At 41.3% G+C, this 20288-nt stretch overlaps 1 protein-coding gene across 8 annotated transcripts in view; it reads right to left on the bottom strand.

Moving 5' to 3' along the window:
* Window positions 1-20288, bottom strand: part of ZDHHC15 (zDHHC palmitoyltransferase 15) — a 92324-nt gene that overhangs the window by 55057 nt on the left and 16979 nt on the right. For all 8 annotated transcript variants that reach the window (XR_012483933.1, XM_074277266.1, XM_074277264.1 and 5 more), the window contains exons 3-7: window positions 10237-10331; window positions 6716-6836; window positions 4253-4322; window positions 3100-3132; window positions 2331-2451 (exon numbers count right to left, since the gene is read on the bottom strand). Coding sequence is in view for 7 of the 8 variants with exons in the window: in XM_074277266.1 (XP_074133367.1) it covers window positions 2331-2451; window positions 3100-3132; window positions 4253-4322; window positions 6716-6836; window positions 10237-10331 (440 nt within the window). In the remaining variant the exon portion in view is untranslated. The remainder of the gene's footprint in view (window positions 1-2330; window positions 2452-3099; window positions 3133-4252; window positions 4323-6715; window positions 6837-10236; window positions 10332-20288) is intronic.

Here is a 20288-nt window from a genome sequence, read left to right as displayed (position 1 = left end):
CAGTAATGGAAGCCCTTGTTCCTTTGTTCTCTGCCCGATTCAGAGTCACAGTCTGTCCACAGGCTGATTCATTCAACCCTTCCTACAGGAGCAGGGAATTGAGATCCTCGTCAGAAATGAAGACTCTTGGCCCTGAAAAGAAAAATCTCCAAAGAGTATTTACTACCTGGCAGCCCTGGCTGCACTTCTGGGCTCTGGGAGCAGCTGCCGGATAAGGAGCTGACGACACTGTTGTCCCGGGAATCCAGACGGAGGCGTTTCTTCAGAGTTTCCATAGCATGGGATGGGCTCCACAGAGCTGCTTGGCTCAACAACTTCCTGGGCTATGGTGATTGTGCCCTTCTCCAAGCCTTGATTTCCCTCTCTGTAAAATGGGGGTGAAAATATTTGTACTGCCTACCTCACAGGGTCATGGCAAGGAAAGTACTCTGTGAGCCCTAAAGTGAGATGTAAATGTAAACTTGGAGGATTATGGCACTGAAAGGCCATCTGGTCAGCAAACTATGGCCTGCAAGCCAGATTCTCTGCCTATTTTTGTATGGCACTTTATTTTAAAATGGAAAAAAACCCTTTTTGGCTTGCTGGCCATACTAAAGCAGGCAGTGGGGTGGATTTGGCCTATAAGCTGTTGTCTGCCAACCCTTAAACTAGTCCAATGACCTCATTTCACAGATGGGGAAACTGAGACTTAGAGAAGGCAACTGACTTGCCCTCTCATGAAGGTCATAGAGGCAGAGCCATTTCTAGTACTGTTTCTCCATGACCGTTACTGTTAATAACAAAAACTCACAGTAATCTGGCACTTTCAAGTTGATAGAGAGCTTTCTATAAAATAACCAGAGAAGACTGTAATAATCTTCATTTTACAGATTAGGAAACTGAGGCTCATGGCAGTAAAGTGAGTGTTTTACTCACGGTCACACAATTAGTGTGCACCTCTCTCCCAGTTCCTCGTTTGGGGCTCTTGCCCCTCCCCATTCTAATTCCACTGCCATCCGGCCCTGTTTACTCAAGTAAAAGGTGAGGACACAAAGGGATGTAGGTGTGCTCTGAGAAACGGGGCCAAAATCATGTTTGTCAAGCGCATTCTAATGCTGGAAAGTGCCAGCTCGTACATTCCCACCTTTGATCTTTGCAACGTCATGGTGAGGCGGGGAAGCTTGGCAGGCCTCACTTTATAGAGAAAGAAAGTGATTTCTGGCAGAAGGAGCAAGGTGCCAGGCCTCTCAATCCCGCGCCTAGTTCTGGCTGCACATGTAGGCTCTCAACTTCAGGTCCATCAGCTCTAGGGATTTCAGACGTAGTCACGCCAAGGGAGAATGTGGTGACTCTAGCAAACGGGGAGGAGGCCTGAGAGATGGCGGGCAGCCCTTTCCATTTCACTTTTTTCCACATTCTCTCCTTTGTAGGAGTGGTCTTGGTAAGAGATGTACATATCAGGTCCTGGAAGGTCAAGTCCTTAAAAGCTGTCTGTACCAGTGGCAAGATCATGAAGGCCTTAGTGAAAGAGGCCATGATGAAAGTGGCCGGAGGGCTGGTCTCCAGGCTAGGGACATGTCTTCCCATTCTGCCTTTGATAATACACTGTTCATGTGACTTGGGATAGATAAGTCCTCTCTTTTAACATTCATTAAAAAATCTGTGGCATTCCCAATTTTCCCCCTGCCCGTTTCCCCTCTCCTGCACATTGAGAAGGCAAGTGAGATGACATCAAGGATACATGTGAGTCACACAAAACACATTTCTGTATCAATTACGGCACCACGACGACGACAATAATAATAATAAACAACGAACAAAGAAAGTGAACGACATCTGCTCTGATCTGGACATCTGTTAATCAGATCTCTGGAGGCTAATGTCTTTTTCATCATGGGTTTTTTGCCGAATTATCCTGGATCGTTGTCTCTATCAGACTAGCCAAGTCTTTCACACTTGATCGCTGTCCAGAGCGGCCGTTCCTGCGCACAATGATCTTCTGGTTCTTCTCACTGCACTTTGCATCTGTTCATCTAAGTTGTGTAAATAACCTCTCAGTGCTCTAGGCCACTCTTTAAGATTCTAAGTTGAGCAAAAGGTGATGGCTTACATTGATGGAGGAAATGTCCACACATGGAACTTCTAATTAACCAATGAAATCCCAGCTACAGTCCCTAGCTTCTATTTATTTAATCTCCACCTTTCCATGTAAACCCATTTCCCCTCAACATAAAGTATTTATTTCATAAACCATAGAGCAAGGTAGGCACATGGAAACTTTTCTGAGACAGGGATGAGTGAGACGGTGCCAGTAAATGAGGGAACAAACCCTTTGGGATTCCTGAACTTACCACCCAATATTTGATGAAATACTGGAAAACGGTCGTGGCGATGTAGAGGCAGTACAGGACAGAGTAGGCCAAGAACTGAAGGAAGAATTTGTAGTTGGAAAATCCGATGCAGTTGTTCACCCTAAAAAAAAAACAAACAAACACAAATGAATTGCAAGTCGGAGCACATTGAGAGCACGGGCCTCTGGAGATGGATCAAATGAGGGAAGCGGGTCTCCCCCGCCACTCTCTTGTGGGCCATGTGGGAGAGACCTCTGTAGAACTACCCTAAAGAAACCAAGTTGAAGCTTCATCCTGATCTCTGTCTCCATCTGCAGCCCCAGAAGTCTATGCTCTGCCTACCAGTCCTGGGCAAGTTCCATATATAGCCGAGGAAATCTGCTGTTGGGAATCTACTGTGGCCTAGGCAGCTGTGCAGAGCTGGGGAATGGGGGGCATGTTCTAGCTCACAGTGAGATGATCCAGTCTGACCCCCCCCCCCACACGCCTGCCAAACCAGATTGGGAAGTGGGCAGCTGAAACGAGCAATACTGAGCCAGAGGATTCCATCCATTGGGGATACTACGAATGGATTTGAAATGTGGAAGAAAATCAGACTCGTGTTAACTGCGTGGCTACTTGTTAAAGGCAGTGAACAGGAAGGAATGTATCTGCTCTATAGCCTTGGGAACACATGGGCACAACTACAGCTATTTATTCTGCCTTGGACTCGGTAGACACGTAAGCAACATTGAGCCTTGAGACTAAGAAGTCGATCAGGAGGGCGTACCAAGGGCAATGATGGTCCATTTTCAAGACACACCTACAAGAGACAAAAAACAATAAGCTAGAGTAAGAAGATGCTAATAAGGAAACACTCCCTCACGAACATCACGACTAGAAAACAGAGTGAATGCCCGGGTTGGAGTCAGGAAAATCTTGGTTCAATTTTCGCCTCTAATACTCTATGACTGCATGAGAGACGGTGGGCAAGGTACATCACCTCAATGTGCCATTGGCAACCCCCTCAGACTTCTCTACAGACACATCTGTGTCAGTGGAAGGAGCTGCTAAAGAGGACATTTCCCACACTGACAAAGCCAAGGCCTCCCTGATATACTGACATATTGTTAATATCATGACCACAGAGGGGTTAGAAACCCCTTACGATCCCTGGGAGCACATCCTTGGCTCCTTCAAGGACATGACTGCTCATGCCACGGGATCAGGCTGGCACCAAATAACTGGCCTGGAAAGATCCTTTTGAAGGGATTGGAGGCTTCAAAGTGCCAATGAGAGAGTTAAGGCCCAAGGCAGCTTTCTCCCTTCCATCTCACTATGTCTTCTGTACCCTCTGTCTTCTTGCTGCTCCATCCTTTTTTCTGCCCTTCTTCCTGCCCTTACCCTCACACTAGCCATAACTCTCCTTTCCAAGCAAATGGCACAGACAGCCTGGGATGATCCCAGGTGAAGAGAATACGGGCAAAGTAACTCATGCTGGGCAAACAAGGACTTGAAAGGACAAGCACCTAGAATTCTATTTGCTCTTTGGTCTTAACCCTCTACCCATCTCACTCCCCTTTCCCTCCCCACCCCAGTGGAGTTTTTCTCTTTTCTGTCTAAAAGCAGAGATTCTTAACCTTCCTTAAGACTATCAGTCTGGGAAGCCTAGGGTCCCCTTCTGAAAATCATTTTAAAGGCATAAAATAATATAAAAAACTCCATAGGATTACAAATTAGTCCCCTTGCAATATAGTTACCAAAGGTTAAGAATCCCTGCTCTAAAGCATCATTTTCATGAGGGCATCATTAGCTTGGGACATCACTGATTCAAGGGAGATGCCCCGGTACGGTCGCACGTAAAGACCGGTTTTCTTGTTGTCTAGGCAAGTGGCAACGGGCAAGCTTAGCACTCAGGAAATAGTCTTATTCTCATCACTCACATGGAACAGACAGAGCAGTGGTGGCAGCGGTCAGGCTTGATCAGATGGCACCGGTCACAGAATCGGACAGCTAGAAGAAAATATGAGTGGTTAGCAAGGGTCAAGGCTCACTTCCAGGCACATATGTCCCTTTACCTAGATAGAACAGACGATTGCTTTAAAAACGTTTCAGTCAAGTAGCTGAGTGTTGCAAGTTAGCAAATCGAAGGCAGAGAAGATGAGTAACGTGGTGAGTGTGAACATATGTGTGCATGTCTGTGCACAGCACGCTCACATGTGGAAAAGTCCATGAAGACTTTCACCAGGCAAGCAGCCAGATGAGCACAAGGCTTAGAGCCAAGAACCCTTTTGATTAATTTTTTTATTTTATTTTTTAGTATCTTAGTTTTCTAATTATGTGTAAAGATAATTTGCAACATTCCTTTTTGTAAGATTTTGAAGTCCCATTTTTTTTCTTCCTTACCTCTCCCCACCTCCAGACAGCAAGCAATCGAATATAGAACCCCATTAGTTTAAAACAATCTCTGCTGCATCCCAGAGATTCTGCTGCTGGGCATGTACCACCAGGGAGGTCATTGCAAAAAAAAAAAGAAAGGCCCCACATACACCAAAAGATTCCCAGAATCACTCTTTGTGGCACCAACCAGAAAGGCCCATTAATTGGGAAATGGTGAAGTAACTTGTGGGACGAGAATGTAAGAGACTATGTTCATTGTGAGAAAATGAAAACATGATGAACCCAGAGGAGAATGGGAAGAATTATATAAACTGATGCAAAGAGCCACATAAGCAGTCAGGGAAATGATATAAATGATGACTATGACAACACAGAACAGCAGCCACCAACTGACTGAAATGGACTGTGGCGACACTATAAAGAACAAGATCTCTGAGAAGCTCCTGGGGGCAGTTGGGGAAAGAGAGGCCAAGTGGGGAACGCTGAAGAAGATGCTGGACTCGTTCAATGTGGCCACTGATTTTGTTACACACTTTTTAAATTTCTGTTACATGGTGGGGCTCTCTAGGCTGGGGAAGGGATAGATGCAGAGGGAAATCTAGATGATATAAAATCAACAGATATCAATACAATCTATGAAAAACCAAGCCCTGCTACCGGTGCCTTCGGCAGCCTAGGGCAATACATTTAGACTTCTTTTACTCCAGTTTCTTCATTATAAAAATAAAGATGAATAATTTACTTCTGGACCTCCTAGAGGCTGAGTTACTTATAAAGAGCAGAAACTGTGCTGTAGAGTGACTATAAAAGAACAGCACAGGTCTTATTGTGGTAATGACAGATGGTAAGGACAGAACATGGCACCGAGGAAACAAGACTGGGTTTTGGTGTTCAGGATCTACATTCAAATCCCAAACATGACCCATATTCCCTGTATGACCTTGTATAACCTTGGCTTGGCCCTCAGTTTCCCTTCAGTGAAATGAAGAGGTGGGATTCAAGCCCTGTGAGGACTCTTCCAGCTCTAGATCTTGGGTCCTAGGATTTTACAGGCTGGGAAGGATAGGCTGCTACTAAAGCCCTTACTGTGGTGACCCGAGAGTCTCGGGAGTCAGGCCACTGGGGCACAGGTTCGAGAAGGGCCTTCTAGGCTACAAAGGCCTGGCCCCATGATAGCGTAACCTGGCTTAGCTCAAAGGGCCTCCTCACGATAAGGGTGAACGAGCTGGGAGTGAATTTTTTGACCAGAGCAACTCACGAAGTGAGCCTTTTCAATCCATGGATTGCAATCTGCATTGGTAGAAGAAGCACTTATAACAATGACATGAGGCATTATGATATGTGGTCCAAACCAGAAACATACAGTAAATCCCTACAATTTTTTCTACTCGACCTATTGCTTAACTATGAGTCTCTTATCCTATCACTGTGAATTCAGTTCTTATGGTTGAGTTTTTCAAAATTCTGACTATATTTTTAATGGACTGAAGAAGTGTAAACTCCAAACGGAGTCTGAAGTCTCAGAGGCACGGGATGTAGTAGAGATGAGCTAGATGAGACGCTAAGGGAAAACACATATATTTTCATTTGCTCTTCACTTGGACTCGACACATAGCAGACTGCTAATTGAGTGAAGATGTGGCCATGTGGCTCTAGACACTTTTTTCCTCAACTAAGTAGAACATGCAGAGTGGCCCGTTCTGAAAACCACACGGCTATCACAAAAGTCAACACAATATGGATCGAACAAGACTCCCCTTTTCATCCCCCAAACTAATATACCCTTGTTCTGTATAGGCTACAGTGGGATCATCTGGGTACGAGAGGATCCCAGCTATAGTGGTTCTGGGGCAGAAACCAATGGAAGGACACCAGGGTGGCTTGCTGGAGAGTCCTGGGGAAAGGAGCTACGTGGCTTTCTGGTTTAGCCCATATAATGTTTCTGAACCCACTCTCATTTCAGCTTCCCCCTTCTAAATCTCTCCTTCATCCTCCCTCAAGCCTACCTCCATTCCCAGTCCTGGTGTACACCGGCAACTTCTTGGCTATATCAAGGAGCATCTGCTTCTGAACTTCAGGCCGTTCTTCATTTTCATAGCGTTCCTTGTCTCCATAGGACATGAAGAACTAAAAACAAAAGGGACACAGCCGTATATCCACTTAGTCTAAGGTACAGAGAGAAACTCTTTAAGAATCCCATCCATAAGCAGATACCAATTACCTGTCCCAGCTTCAAATCGGACTTGAGAGCTTTTTTATGTGCAATTAACAAGGAAATGGTTTCTGACCAATTATTCAGATTGCAGGATAAGTGAGTCACTGATGGTTTTAAAAAAGAGATAAATAATGGTTGTTCCAGGTTCAACCTATTGGTTCATATCTTGCAAGTGAAGGCTGAAGCACAAAATAAGACCCGGTCAGTACGGAAGAAAAGGACCACAGAGTTTGGATGCCATTTGCAAAGATAATTGAGCGCTGGGATACATTGTTCAGAGAGCTGTAAACACTTCAAGTTGGGCAGAAAATGGGAACAGGCAGCACTGGGCTCCTCCCATCCCCTTTCACTTTTAAACTTTTAAATAAAGCCATTCGCTCAGGCAACCATTATCCTGGTGAAATTGGGTTACAAAGTGTATCACTTCAACGCTTGCCAGCTGGCTATGATCCAGAACCCCAGTGATGGCTAGTGTGCTTAGCTAGTCAGTGGCAAGGATGTCTCCTGGGGGATGCTTGGAAAGCTCTTCTCGAGACTGGGGGGCGATGACTCCTTTTCATGCCCTAGTTTGTTGCAGTCTTAAAAAAAGCAAGCTCTCCCCAAGACTTCAGCAATCCTGTATTTCTGATTTAGAGCTCGATGCTGTAGGTTTTCAATCTTTCATGAAAGCCCCGACTTTCATGAAAAATATGCAATGGCAAGCGGTTACTAAGTTCTGCTACTTGAGAGGGATGAAAAATCTTTGTTTGCCGCCAGTAATATTGTTGCTCAGAAGGCATGCCACGAAGAAACTTAAACTCCCTTTTGCATTTATAGTTTTTCTAACCATTAAAAATGTAGTTAGAATTTAAAAAAATCAACCAGAAGCAGTGAATGCAGAATAACAGGAAATGAGAGAGAGAGAGTTTGGCAACAGGTCAAGTAAAAAAGATCTGGGGATCTTAGTGCTGAATGAGCTCAGTTTTTCATCCAAAAATCTAGCTCCCCCTGGGCTGTACTGAGTGTCCAACATCCAGAATTTGGAAAACGAGAGGCCTGCTGTACTCAGTCTGGTCAAGTTGTTGCCAGATATCGTTTTTGATTTTGAGTGGGATGTTTTATGAAAGACATTAGCAAATAGGATCAAGGCCAGGGGAAGGTGATAAGGATGGTGATGGGATCTGAAGTCATGCCATATGATGACTGACCGGGGGAAGTGGGGATGCTTAGGTTAGACTAGAGAAGTCCAAAGAGTCCCCCACATGACTCTCCTCAAATATGTGATGGATGATCACATGGAGGAAGAACAGAGATTCGTTTTGTTTCCTCCCACAGACGGGACTGGGAGCAATGGGTGAACCAAAGGCGAATCTAGACCACACATAAGAATAAAAGGAAAAAAAAACCCTTCTTTATATATTAGAGCTTTCCCAAAGTAGAATGCACTGCATCAGAACGGGGTGAGACATCTATCACTAGAAGTATGCAGAAAGAAAAAAGCACTACATATCCAAAACCATATCCTCTTTGTATTATAAAGAGTTTGCAGAAAAATGTAAAACTATCTGAAATAGACAGAAAATGGGTGCTGACCAAGATGCTTTACTTTGTTGACCTGGGAGAATAAAGGATACAAATGGAAGGATGTAAAAGTCAGGCAAGTTCCAAAGATCCCTCTTGTGCTTGGTAATCGAAGAAATATTACAAAAGGTATCATTAAAGCATGAGAAGTCACTGCAACGGGAGAGGCGGGCTGTCCCCAATTTTGGGCAGCATGAACATCCTGTATCTGATGGGATTTTTGCTCTTTTGGAACAATGGAATCGCATATATTGTTGGACCTCAACGGTCACTTAGTTTAGCCCTTAATTGACAGAAGAAGAAACTGAGGGCCAGGGGGAAGGGGAAGGGACTTGTTCAAAGAAACTAAGAGACAGATTAAATGAGGCCAAAAAAGAAGATAAGAACCAAGTGAGAAGGTCTAGCTAGCCCAGCCAAGATTGGATGCCATTCAGGGAATCAGTGAAAGCATTTGGGGGCCAAACACGTGGTACTCTATCGCACCATGTTTGGTGCGGGAGGAACAAAAGCTTCACTGTGTATTAGAGTACTCCAGGAGTTTTCACCCCCTCTTTACTAATCCAAAGTAAGAAAAATACAGGACTTTAATGGCAGATATCTGGAAGGCACGTCTCCATCCTCTTACATTCTATTCCAAGCACTGTGAATCTCTGCAGACTACAAACTGTCTAAGTGGCGTGGGAAGACCAGAGATTAAGTCAGGAATCTTCATGGCCTCTTCTTCATACTTATCTGGGGCCCTTAGAAAAAGGGGTGCACACACATTTGAAAATGCCTGCCATGGCCACATGTTCTCCCAAGGGAGAGAGAAAAGACTGCCTCTTGGAAGCCACTGACTGAGGGAGCTGTGTAGGGGCTTTCTGAGGTAGCTTTCCTTGGGACACAGAACTTTCTTTGGCTACTGGAATCAGCCAATTTTCACAGACTTAGAGCTGAATGGTTTCAGTTCCTTGGGTTCATCCAGATAGGTGAAAAGGCTCATACTAGAAAAGAATGCTATCCTGGGAGGTCCAAGGAGGTCTTTACTGGACGGTTTCCTGTTCCTGGAAATACAGACATCCTCTGCACCCAACGGGGCTCTCTTTGGTAGTCAGCTTTATCTGCCCACCTCAACTTGTCTTTTGAAAGATTCTGGCACCCTTATTGTTACAGCCCAGAAAAAGTAAAGTCTTTTTCATCCAACAAGGGGCCTATGCCCCAGCTTCTCCTTGCCCGGTGGTTTGTAGTGCCCTACTGCGATCATCACTCCTCTACCCCCAAATCGGCAAACATCTACATTCAGGACCTTCCAAACTAGAAACTTTCTATTTCCTGGCTGGCTCTTCTTTGGAACTGGGGAACTAAAAGACCTTCCTCATAAAATAAGGCGGCTGCTTTGATCCTAGAGATCCCCTGACAGATTGAAGATGACCGCCAAAGAAGTATGGGGAAGAGATCTCCAGTCTACAAAGTCTCTCTGTAAGGCTGGTATAGGAGGCACTGAATCCCGGAAGGTGACTTCTCCCAAGATCAATTAGGACCTCTTCTTGCCCCAGTGCCCAAGTTCTGAAGGGGGGGGGAAGAGAGGGAGAGAGAAAAGGGAGACAGGAGAAAGCATGTCCTTGCTATCTTTGCCATTATCCTTGGCCTTCTTTGGGTGTGCTGGCCACATGGACTGCCCTTGAACATCCCAAATACAAGGGCCTGAGGCTTCTAGTTCATTCCTCTTCAAAGTGCCTGCAATCCCAGGCTCTCATCTTCCCCCCCATTTACCTTCTGGTGTGGCTGATGTGGGAGAGTGAAGATAGATTTCCAGTAGGTCCAGATGAAGAAAACGAAGAGGGCATGGTACACTGCGAGGTAGATGACTGAAAGAGGAAACACATCAGTGATCACTCTTTAAATGTCTCCTTCTCATGATTCAAAAGAAATTGTTTAACCACAATCTTTCTTTACCTTTTACCTTGTTTAAAAAAAATCAGCCCTTCCATTTCCAGCACCCACCTACACCTGCTGCCTTCCTGGGCAGCTCTTCCATTGTGGGATTGATAAAACTGCCAAGGTGAAAGGCTGCTTCAAACCCCTCATTTTAGGAGAAAACAGAGACTTGGGAATGGAAACTAATGGCCTAAGGTCACTCAGACAGGTGTTAAACATTAGAGCCTGCATTTGAACCCATCTCCTTTGCTTCCAAATCCAGTGTTTTTCCAACTATACAATGTCTTGACTTTCAAGTCAATTCAGTAGGGAGAGGTGGCTGTCAACACTTTCAACATAGCCATACATCCCCACGCCTGTTAACAACAGTAGTACTCATTACCACTGGAGACTTCACACAGTTGCTCAAGTAACAAGTAACCTTGTGTCCAGCTCATGTCACTCTGCCAGTCCAGTCTTCAACGACTTTCTACTGCCTACCCAATTAAAGAAGAGGTCCTCATCCTTCCTTGCTGACCACCCAGCCCAAGGCAAAAGGCTCACTCCTTGGCCCACATTCTATAATGCTATTTTAGATAATAGCCTCTTTGGAACCTAGGGCATACATTTTTGAGCATGCCCAGTGGTGAGTCTGGGACTTTATTGCATACAGTAGGTGTTTAATAAATATTTACTGATATGAATTTGTCTAAATTGAGCAGAAGCATAAGAAATTAATGACAAAGCCAACATTTGAACTTGGGGTTTGATTTGGTCATGTGCTATGAGGTCAAGGAACTGATTGGAGGATCCTCACCCTTTTGGGGTACATGGCTTGCCCTAGGCTCCTCCCGAGCTATGGCTCCTAAGCAGTCTGTGGCTCCCTGATGTTGGTCCACCTCTCTTTCTGGCCCTTTTTATATAACATGGACATTGCTTCATGATTAATTTTTTTTGCCCTGAGGCATTTGGGGCTAAGTGACTTGCCCAGGGTCACACAGCTAGGAAGAGTTAAATGTCTAAGGCCGGATTCAAACTCAGACCGTCCTGACTTCAGGACTGGTACTCTATCCATTGCACCACCTGGCTGCCCCTGCATGATTAATTCTTTGGCATCTATACAGAAAGAACCATGAAGTTTCTTTTTAAGTGAGATGCTGAGTGGGTGGGGGGTGTCGGTGTGTGGTTTCAGCTAACTGGAGAAATCAAACCAGCTGGAAACTGCCTTCTGCTGCTGCCACTACTCATAGACATCAGGAGAAAATGGCCCAGTATCCTTTTTGGGCAAGCAGACCTGGCAGAGTTTTTGCCTTCTGGGGTAGTGCTCCTCAGCTATGGGGGTGTCAGAAGACTGACATATGAAAGGCAGAGAGAACCCTTCCACGTACTGCTTTTTTCCAGGAAGGGGAAAGGGGCAGGAAGCAGCCCCTCCTTAGGAAACCTGATCAAGGACACTCCTTAAAGTGGTACCCCTTTCCCAAGCCCTAGTTTGAATGTTGTTACTGAGGTACCATGGGTACATACTAAAGTGGCACCAGTAACAACTTGAAGACTGGGGCTGAACTAAAGGTCTCTTCATACACACATCTGTACTAACAATTATAGAAGCTTGTTCTTTATTTTTATAAATACTATTTTGCTGGGAAAAATTTTTACATCCAATATTTCTGATAATGACCCCATTTTTTAAATATATGGAGAACTGTCTCAAATTTATAAGAATACAAGCCATTCCCCAAATGATAAATGGTCAAAGGATATGAACAATTTTAAGATGATGAAATTAAAGCCATTTCTAATCATATGAAAAAAAGGTCTACATCACTACTGATTAAAGAAATGCAAATTAAGACAATTCTGAGGTACCATTTAATACATCTTAAATTGGGTAAGGTGACAGGAAAAGATAAGTGTTGAAAGGGATATGGGAAAACTGGGACACTAATATGTTGTTGGTGAAATTGTGAACTGATCGAACCATTCTGGAGAACAATTTGAAACTGTCCAAAGGTCTATCAAACTGTGCATCCCTTTTGATTCAGCAGTGTTTCTACTGGACCTATATCCCAAAGAGATCTTAAAGGAAGGAAAGGGACCCACACGTGCAAAAATGTTTGTGGAAGCCCTCTTCGTAGTGGCAAGAAACTGAGGGGATGCCCATCAATTGGAGAATGGTTGGGTAAATTATGGTATATGAAAGTTATAGAATATTATTGTTCTGTAAGAAATGACCAACAGGATGATACAGAAAAGCCTTGAGACAGTTATATGAACTGATGCTGAGTTAAGTGAGTAGAACCAAGAAAACATTGTGCACAACAACAAGATCATGTGATAATCAACTTCGATGAACTTGCCTTTTTTTCAACAGTGAGTTGATTCAGGTCAATTTCAATAGACTTGTGATGGAGAGAGCCATCTGCATCCACAGAGGATTATGGGGACCAAATGTGGAGCACAACATATTTTTTCACTTTTTATGTTGTTGTTTGCTTGCTTGTTTTTTCTTTCTAATCCCCCCCCCATTTGATCTACTTTTTCTTGTGCAGCACAATAAATGTGGAAATATTTTTAGAAGAATTGCACATGTTGGATTATTTGCTGTCTGGTGGAGGAAATTGGGAGGGAGAAAATTTTGGAACACAGTTTTGCAAGGATGAATGTTGAAAACTATCTTTGCATGTATTTTGAAAAATAAAAAGCTAGTATTATTTTAAAAATAGGTTTTTTCCCCAATTATATCTAAAAACAATTTTTTAACATTAAAAAAATTTTGAGTTCCAAATTCTCTCCCTACCTCCACTCTCCCCTCATTGACAAAGCAAGCAATTTGACATGTTACACGTGTATAATCATGCAAAATGAATTTCCATACTAGTCATGTTTTGAAAGAAAACACAGACCAAAAAAAAACACAAAAAAGAAAGTGAAAAATATTATCTTTGAAAAAAATAGTATCTTTGGTCTGTATTCCAACTTCACTGGTTCTCTCTCTAGAGGTAGATAGCATTTTTCATCACAAGTCTTTTGGAATTGTCTTAAATCTTCGTATGGCTAAGGATAGCTAAGTCATTTAGTCAACTGTTGTACAATGTTGCTGGTACTGTGTACAACAAAGTTCTCTAAGAACAATGTTCTGCTCGTTTTACTTTGTATCCATTCATGTAAATCTTTTCAGGTTTTTTTTTTTTTGAAAGCATTCAGTTCATCATTTCTTATAGTACAAAGTTGTTCCAATCCAATCATATTACTATAGCTCATCCAACCATTCTGCAACTGATGGATATCCATTCAATTTCCAGTTTTTTGCCACCACAAAAAGACTGCTAAAATATTTTTTTTGAACAAATACGTCCTTTTTCCTTTTTAAAAATATCTTTGAGAATATGAACAGATAATTTTCAGATGAAGAAATTAAAATCATTTTTAGTCACATGAAACATGCTCTAAATCACTACTGATCAAAGAAATGCAAATTAAAACACCTCTGAGATATCATTACATATCTCTCAGATTAGTTAAAATGACAGAAAAATATATTGATGAATGTTGGAGGGGATGTGGGAAAACTGGGACAGATACATTGTTGGTGGAGTTGTGAACTGATCCAATCATTTTGAAGAGATATGGAAATATATCCAAAGGGCTATCAAACTGCATATTTTGATCCAGCAATGTAACTATTGGGCTTATATCCCCAAGAAATCTTAAAGGAGGGAAAGGAATCAACATGTACAAAAATGTTTATAGTAGTCCTTTTTGTAGTGGTAAGGAACTGGAAATTGCATGGATGCCCATCAGCTGGGAAATGGCTATATAAGAAATGTTCAGCAGGCTGATTTCAGAAAAGCCTTAAAAGACCTACATGAACTGATCCTGAGTGAAGTGAGAACCAAGAGAACATTGCACAGAGTAACAATAAGATTATGTGATGATCAACTGTGATGGATGTGGCTCTTTTCAACAATAGTGATTCAGGCCAATTCCAATGAACTAGCGATGGAGAAAGCCATCTGTATCCAAAGAGAGGACTGTGGGACTGAATGTGGATCACAACATAGTATTTTCGCCTTTGTTGTTGTTTGCTTGCTTTTTGTTTTCTTTCTCATTTTTTCCCTCTTGGTCAGATTTTTCTTGTGCAGCCTGATAATTGTGGAAATATGTATAAAATAATTGCACATATTTAACATATATTTGATTATCTGTTGACTCTAATGGAAGGGTTAAAGGGTAGGGAGGGAGAAAAAAATTTGGAACATAAGGTTTTGCAAGGGCTAATGTTGAAAACTACGCATGTGTTTTGAAAAGTAAAAAGCTAAAAAAATATCTTTTGGTCTTTTGAAAATGGGGAGCTGCTACTTAGAAAAAAAAAGGAATCAAACTGGGAGAAGATGCTCAGAGTTTCTGTCCAGAACAAAAACAATTGCTATTTACACTCACTCTGAGCCATGAAAATCAAAACAATAAGCAAATGAGGCTTGGGCTGGGACCTTTTCTCACATAATAAACACTAAATAAATATATGCTGGTTTAACAACTAAAAAAATATCTTTGGGATACATACCTGGGTCAAAGGGTATGCACAGATTTACAGCCCTTTGGACATATTCCAAATTGTCTTCCAGAGTAGTTGTATAAGTTCACAACTCCACTTGAGTGAATGTGTCCCAATTTTCTCACATCTTCTCCAACATTTGTCAAATTAGCCCATCTAATAGGTGTAAGGTGGTACCTCAAGAATTGTTTTAATTTCTGTTTCTCTAATCAATAGTGATTTGGAACATTTTTATATGACTATAGACAGCTTTAATTTCTTCATCTTCATATTTTTTGACCATTTATCAATTGAGAATGGCTTGGATTCTTATAAAGTTGACTCAGTTCTCTATATACTAAGAAATGAGGCCTTTACCAGAAACACTCACAACAAAATTTTGTCCCCTGCTTTCACTTTAATCTTGGCTTCAGTGGTTTTGTTTATGCAAAAATATTTGATTTTAATTTAATAAAAATAATCTATTTCACACCTTGCAAAGCTCTCCATTTCTTGTTTGGTTATAAATTCTTCCCTTATCCTCAGATCTGAAAGGTAAAGTATTTCTTGCTCTCCTCATCTGCTTATGGTATCACTCTTTAAGTCTAAATCATGTACCCATTTTGAGCTTACCTTGTTATACAGGGTGTGAGATGTTGTCAACATAGTTTCTGCCAAATTGTTTTTTTTCTTTTTTTCAGTTTTTCAACAAGTTTTTGTCAAATAGTGATTTCTTGTCCCAAAAGCTTAGATCTTGGTTTTTATCAAAAACTAGACTACTATGGTCATTTACTGTTATGTATTGTGAACCTAATCTATTCCATTGATTCACCATTCTATTTCTTAGCCAGTACCAGATAGTTTTGATGATTATTGCTTTATAATACAGTTTGAGATCTGGTATTGCTAGTCTACCTTCCTTCACAATTTAGAAAATTAATTCCCTTGATATTCTTGAACTTTCTTTCAGATGAATTTTTTTTTTTTTTTTGGCGGGGTGAGGCAATTGGGGTTACTTGACTTGCCCAGGGTCACACAGCTAAGAACTGTTAGGTGTCTAAGGCTGAGATATTCATCCAGATGAATTTTGAAATTATTTTTCTAACTTTATAAAATAGTTTTTTGGTAGTTTGATTGGTTTAACATTGAATAAGTAAATTTAGGTAAAACTGTCATTTATTATGCTCAGGCTACCCATTAGCAATTAATATATTTCCAGATGTTCAGATCTGACTTTATTTCTGTGAAAAACATGTTGCAGTTTTGTTCATATAGTTCCTGGGTTTGTCTTGGCAGGTATTATCCCAAGTATTTGTACCGCCTACAGTTATTTTAACTGGAATTTCTTTCTCTCTTTTTGCTAGGCTTTGCATGTAATAGAAATACTGATGATGGGGGTTTGCATTTAAAGGATAGCTTTACAATTTAGCCAGAAACTTGGTATAAATCAACATCTTAGTCTGTATACCAAGATAAAGTCAAAATGTGTAAATGATTGATTTAGAAGTAAAGAGTGATAGCATGGAATAGTTTACCTGTCAAATCTAAGGATAAGGGGCAAATTTATGACCAAACCAAGAGATAGATAGTATGATGGGATATAAAATTGGATGATTTTGATTATATTGAATTAAAAAGATTTTGCACAAACAAAATCAATGTAACCAACATTAGAAGGAAAGCAGGAAATTGGGAAAATGTTTTTACATCAAGTTTCTCTGTTAAAGGTTTAATTTTCTAAATATGCAGAGAACGGAGTCAAATTTATAAGAATACAAGTCACTCTCCAATTGATAAATGGTCAAAGGATATGAACAGGCAATTTTCAGATGAAGAAAGCAAAGCTGTGCTCTAAATCACTATTGATTAGAGAAATGGAAATTAAAACAACTCTGAGGCATTGCCTCATATCTATCAGATTGGTTAATATCACAAAAAGGAAAATGACAAATACTGGAGGGGATGTGGGAAAATGGGGACACATTTATTCTTAGTGGAGTTGCAAACTTATCTAATCATTCTGGAAGGCAATTTGGAATATGCCCAAAGGGCTATAAATTTGTGCATACTCTTTATCTCAGGAATACTACTACTAAGTCTGTATTTCAAAGAGATTTAAAAAAGGGAAAAGGAACTATTTGTACAAAAAATACTTACAGCACATCTTTATGTGATAGTATAGAATTGGAAATTGAGGGAATGCCCATCAATTGGGGAATGGCTGAACAGATTGTGTTCTATGACTGCGAAAGAACATCGTACACAATAACTGCAATATTGTACAAAGATCAATAGTGTCTGACTTTGCTATTCTCAGAAATACAATAATCTAAGACAATTATGAAAAACTTATAATGAAAAATGCTATGCATACCTCCAGAAAAAAAAAAACAACAACAACTGATTAAGAGTCTAAATGCAGATCAAAGCATATTATTTTCATTTATTGTCTTTTTGTTGTTGCTGTGTTTTCTTTCAAAAAAATGACTAATATGGGAATATGTTTTGCATGACTGCATGTGCATAAACTATATCAAATTGCTGCTGTCACAGGGAGGGGAGAGGGAAATAATTTGGAACTCAAAATGAAAAAAAAGAAATGTTTAAAAATGTTTTTACATGTAATTGGAAAAATAAACTAATTTAATGAAACATTTTAAAATAAATTAAGGGGTAGCTTTGGCCCTCATCTTGGGCCTTGATAGTTGCGATATGGCAATGGGTGTGACTGAAGGGCAGGAGGCATACCTTGCTAAGTCAGTAGCACGTTGGGTAGTAGTCCTTAGTACCATGAAAAACCAACAAGCTCTTTCCTGGCTACACTGAAGTGGAAGAAATGTGGCCAGTAATGCAACTGCATTCAACTCAGCTCTGTTCAGTTAGAGGTTCAAGACAAAGGTTGTTATTGTGGAAATTCTATTAAAAGTCCTTTTGCTTTAAAAGCTACTGCTGGACAACAGCAAGATTATGGGATGATCAATTCTGACGGACATGGCTCTTTTCAATAGCAAGGGGATTCAGGCCAGTTCCAATCAACTTGTGATAGAGAAAGCCATCTGCACCCAGAGAGAGGATTGTGGGGACTGTGGATCACAACACAGTGTTTTCACTCTTTTTGTTGTGGTTTACTTGCTTTTATTCTTTCTCATTTTCCCCTTTTTGATCTGATTTTTCTTGTGCAGCATATTAAATGTAGAAATATGTATAGAACTATACATGTTTAACTTATACTGGACTACTTGCTGTCTAAGGGAGGGGATTAGGGGAGAAAGAAGGAAGAAAAAATTTGGACCACAAGGGTGAATGTTGAAAACTATCTTTGCATATATTTTGAAAATGAAAAGCTATTATTTTTTTTTAAAAGCTATTGCTGGAAACTGTTTAGTTGGAGGAAAATAAGCCCACTATGTTCTGTAGCATCTTTTGTATAAATTGATGGCTAAAAGGACCAGGAAGGGGGAAGATGATGTGCTTTGTATTCACCTCTCTCATCTGAACAGGCAGAGCAGCTGCACTTTTACTAAGTGGGAAACAAACTCTGAGCACAGGATGGTCCCGACGTTGGTACACTCATCCACTGGGGAGATAATTTATGAGCCCTTCAAGCATGACTTGTTCTTGAGGCAATACCCTGTAACCTCCTCTTTTGTAAAGGTCAGCCTGACCTCCACTTTATCTGAATCCACTTTCTATTTCCCTAAGAGCCAGTTTTTTCCTCTCGATAACTTAGCTCTCTGGCTTTTAGAAGGATAGGGAGACCACCTTCTGCCAAAGGTGACTCCCTCTGGGCCAGAGAAGAGAACTGACATATTGGGTCAGCCCTGTGAGTCATCTACCCAGAGAGGGGACGCTGTACATCCTGACATTTACCTCAAATATTAGGTACATACCTCGAAATAACTGAGTCGGCTTTCAGAACCCATTATGTGGCTTGTGCAAATTTACACACATCCTTTGAAAACTCCTTATTTTTCAGCATGTAACACCCCTTGGGGTAATGAGCTACAGAGATCTGCAGCTTGCTGTGTAATGCAGGTACTTACTATTTATTCTTTAACCTAAACTTCCCCTTTCAAGCCAGTGCTGAGCAGTGTCCACCTGGTGCTAGTGTAATGTGTTTGGCCAGCTAAGTAAGTTATTTTGTTCCATTGGAAGTTTAAAATCTTTAAGCGAGACCCCTCCTTTTCCTCCCTGCTCCAGCCTAATCCCCATGCTCATCTTTCCTTTTTCAAATTCTTCTGTGAGAAAGACACAAGCACTCAGAGATAGTTGGCAATTCATAGCCTAGGGGCCACTAGGTGGCCCTACAGTAGCTAGAGCACTGGGCCTGGAGTCTGGAAGACATGAGTTCAAAGGCAACCTCAGACACAAGTTGTACAACCCTGGGCAAAATGCTTCACTTCTGTTTGCCTCAGTTTCCTCCTCTGTAAAATAAGGGTAATAATAACACGTTCCTCTCAGAACTGTTATGAGGATTAAATGAGACAATAATTGCAAAGCGCTTAGCACAGTGCCTGGCATATAGCAAGAGGTACAATTAGCTATTCTCATTATTTTCAGTATTACTGTTGCTCTGACAGGGGACAAAATCTAAGAGAGGAGTCAGCAATAAAACCCATAGCCTCAGATCTCTGGACACAAATGCATAAAGTCTGAGAACAAGCTGGGGAAACTAGAGATCCAAAGGGCAGAAAGACTGATTGAGAACATCTGCATGGCAATCCGTGCAAGTTATATACTATGGGCACATAGGACAAAGGAAAGAGTAAATGAAGAGTTTGGGAAACGGGCAGGAGAGAACAGCAATGGGGGACCTCAGTCATTTGGACACTGGCTGGATTGGATTCATCTCGACCAAAATGAGATCAGCTAATAATTTCTTGACTCTCTTTAAACAAAGAGAAATCCTATACAGGATCTGATGACTGAGGGGAAGTAACTGCTTCAACTTACAATCTGTGTTAGGAAAGAGGAGGAATTCCAGGAATACTCTGCCATATGGCATATAGCCTAGATTTTAGGAGAGCAGATTTCAGAGTTTAAAGAAAAGATATGTATGGATTTAAACTTTATAGGGGAAGTCAGCCAATGGCCCCCAAGGCACTTTAGGTAGTTCCAAATCCAAATTTGTAAGAATATCTAGCCCATACATCTGCAGAATTTCTTTCTGAATACTCAAGAAAGTTTCTAATGTTTTCCTGAAGTCTAAGTAGAAAGAAACTAAACTAGATATTTGGGATTATCACTTCCTTTTTCACTAACCATCTCTTTCTTAACACATTTCACAATCTTGCCAGGACTCAGAGTGAAGTTCCTTCACTGAGAGCTTGCAAATTATCTTCTCTTCTCTGGTCAAGATTGTGATGTTCTATTT

This window comes from Sminthopsis crassicaudata, chromosome X (genome assembly GCF_048593235.1).
Source record: "Sminthopsis crassicaudata isolate SCR6 chromosome X, ASM4859323v1, whole genome shotgun sequence".
Taxonomy (NCBI): domain Eukaryota; kingdom Metazoa; phylum Chordata; class Mammalia; order Dasyuromorphia; family Dasyuridae; genus Sminthopsis; species Sminthopsis crassicaudata.
The sequence above is the reverse complement of the archived record's forward strand: the minus strand, read 5'-3'. Positions and strand labels throughout refer to the sequence as shown.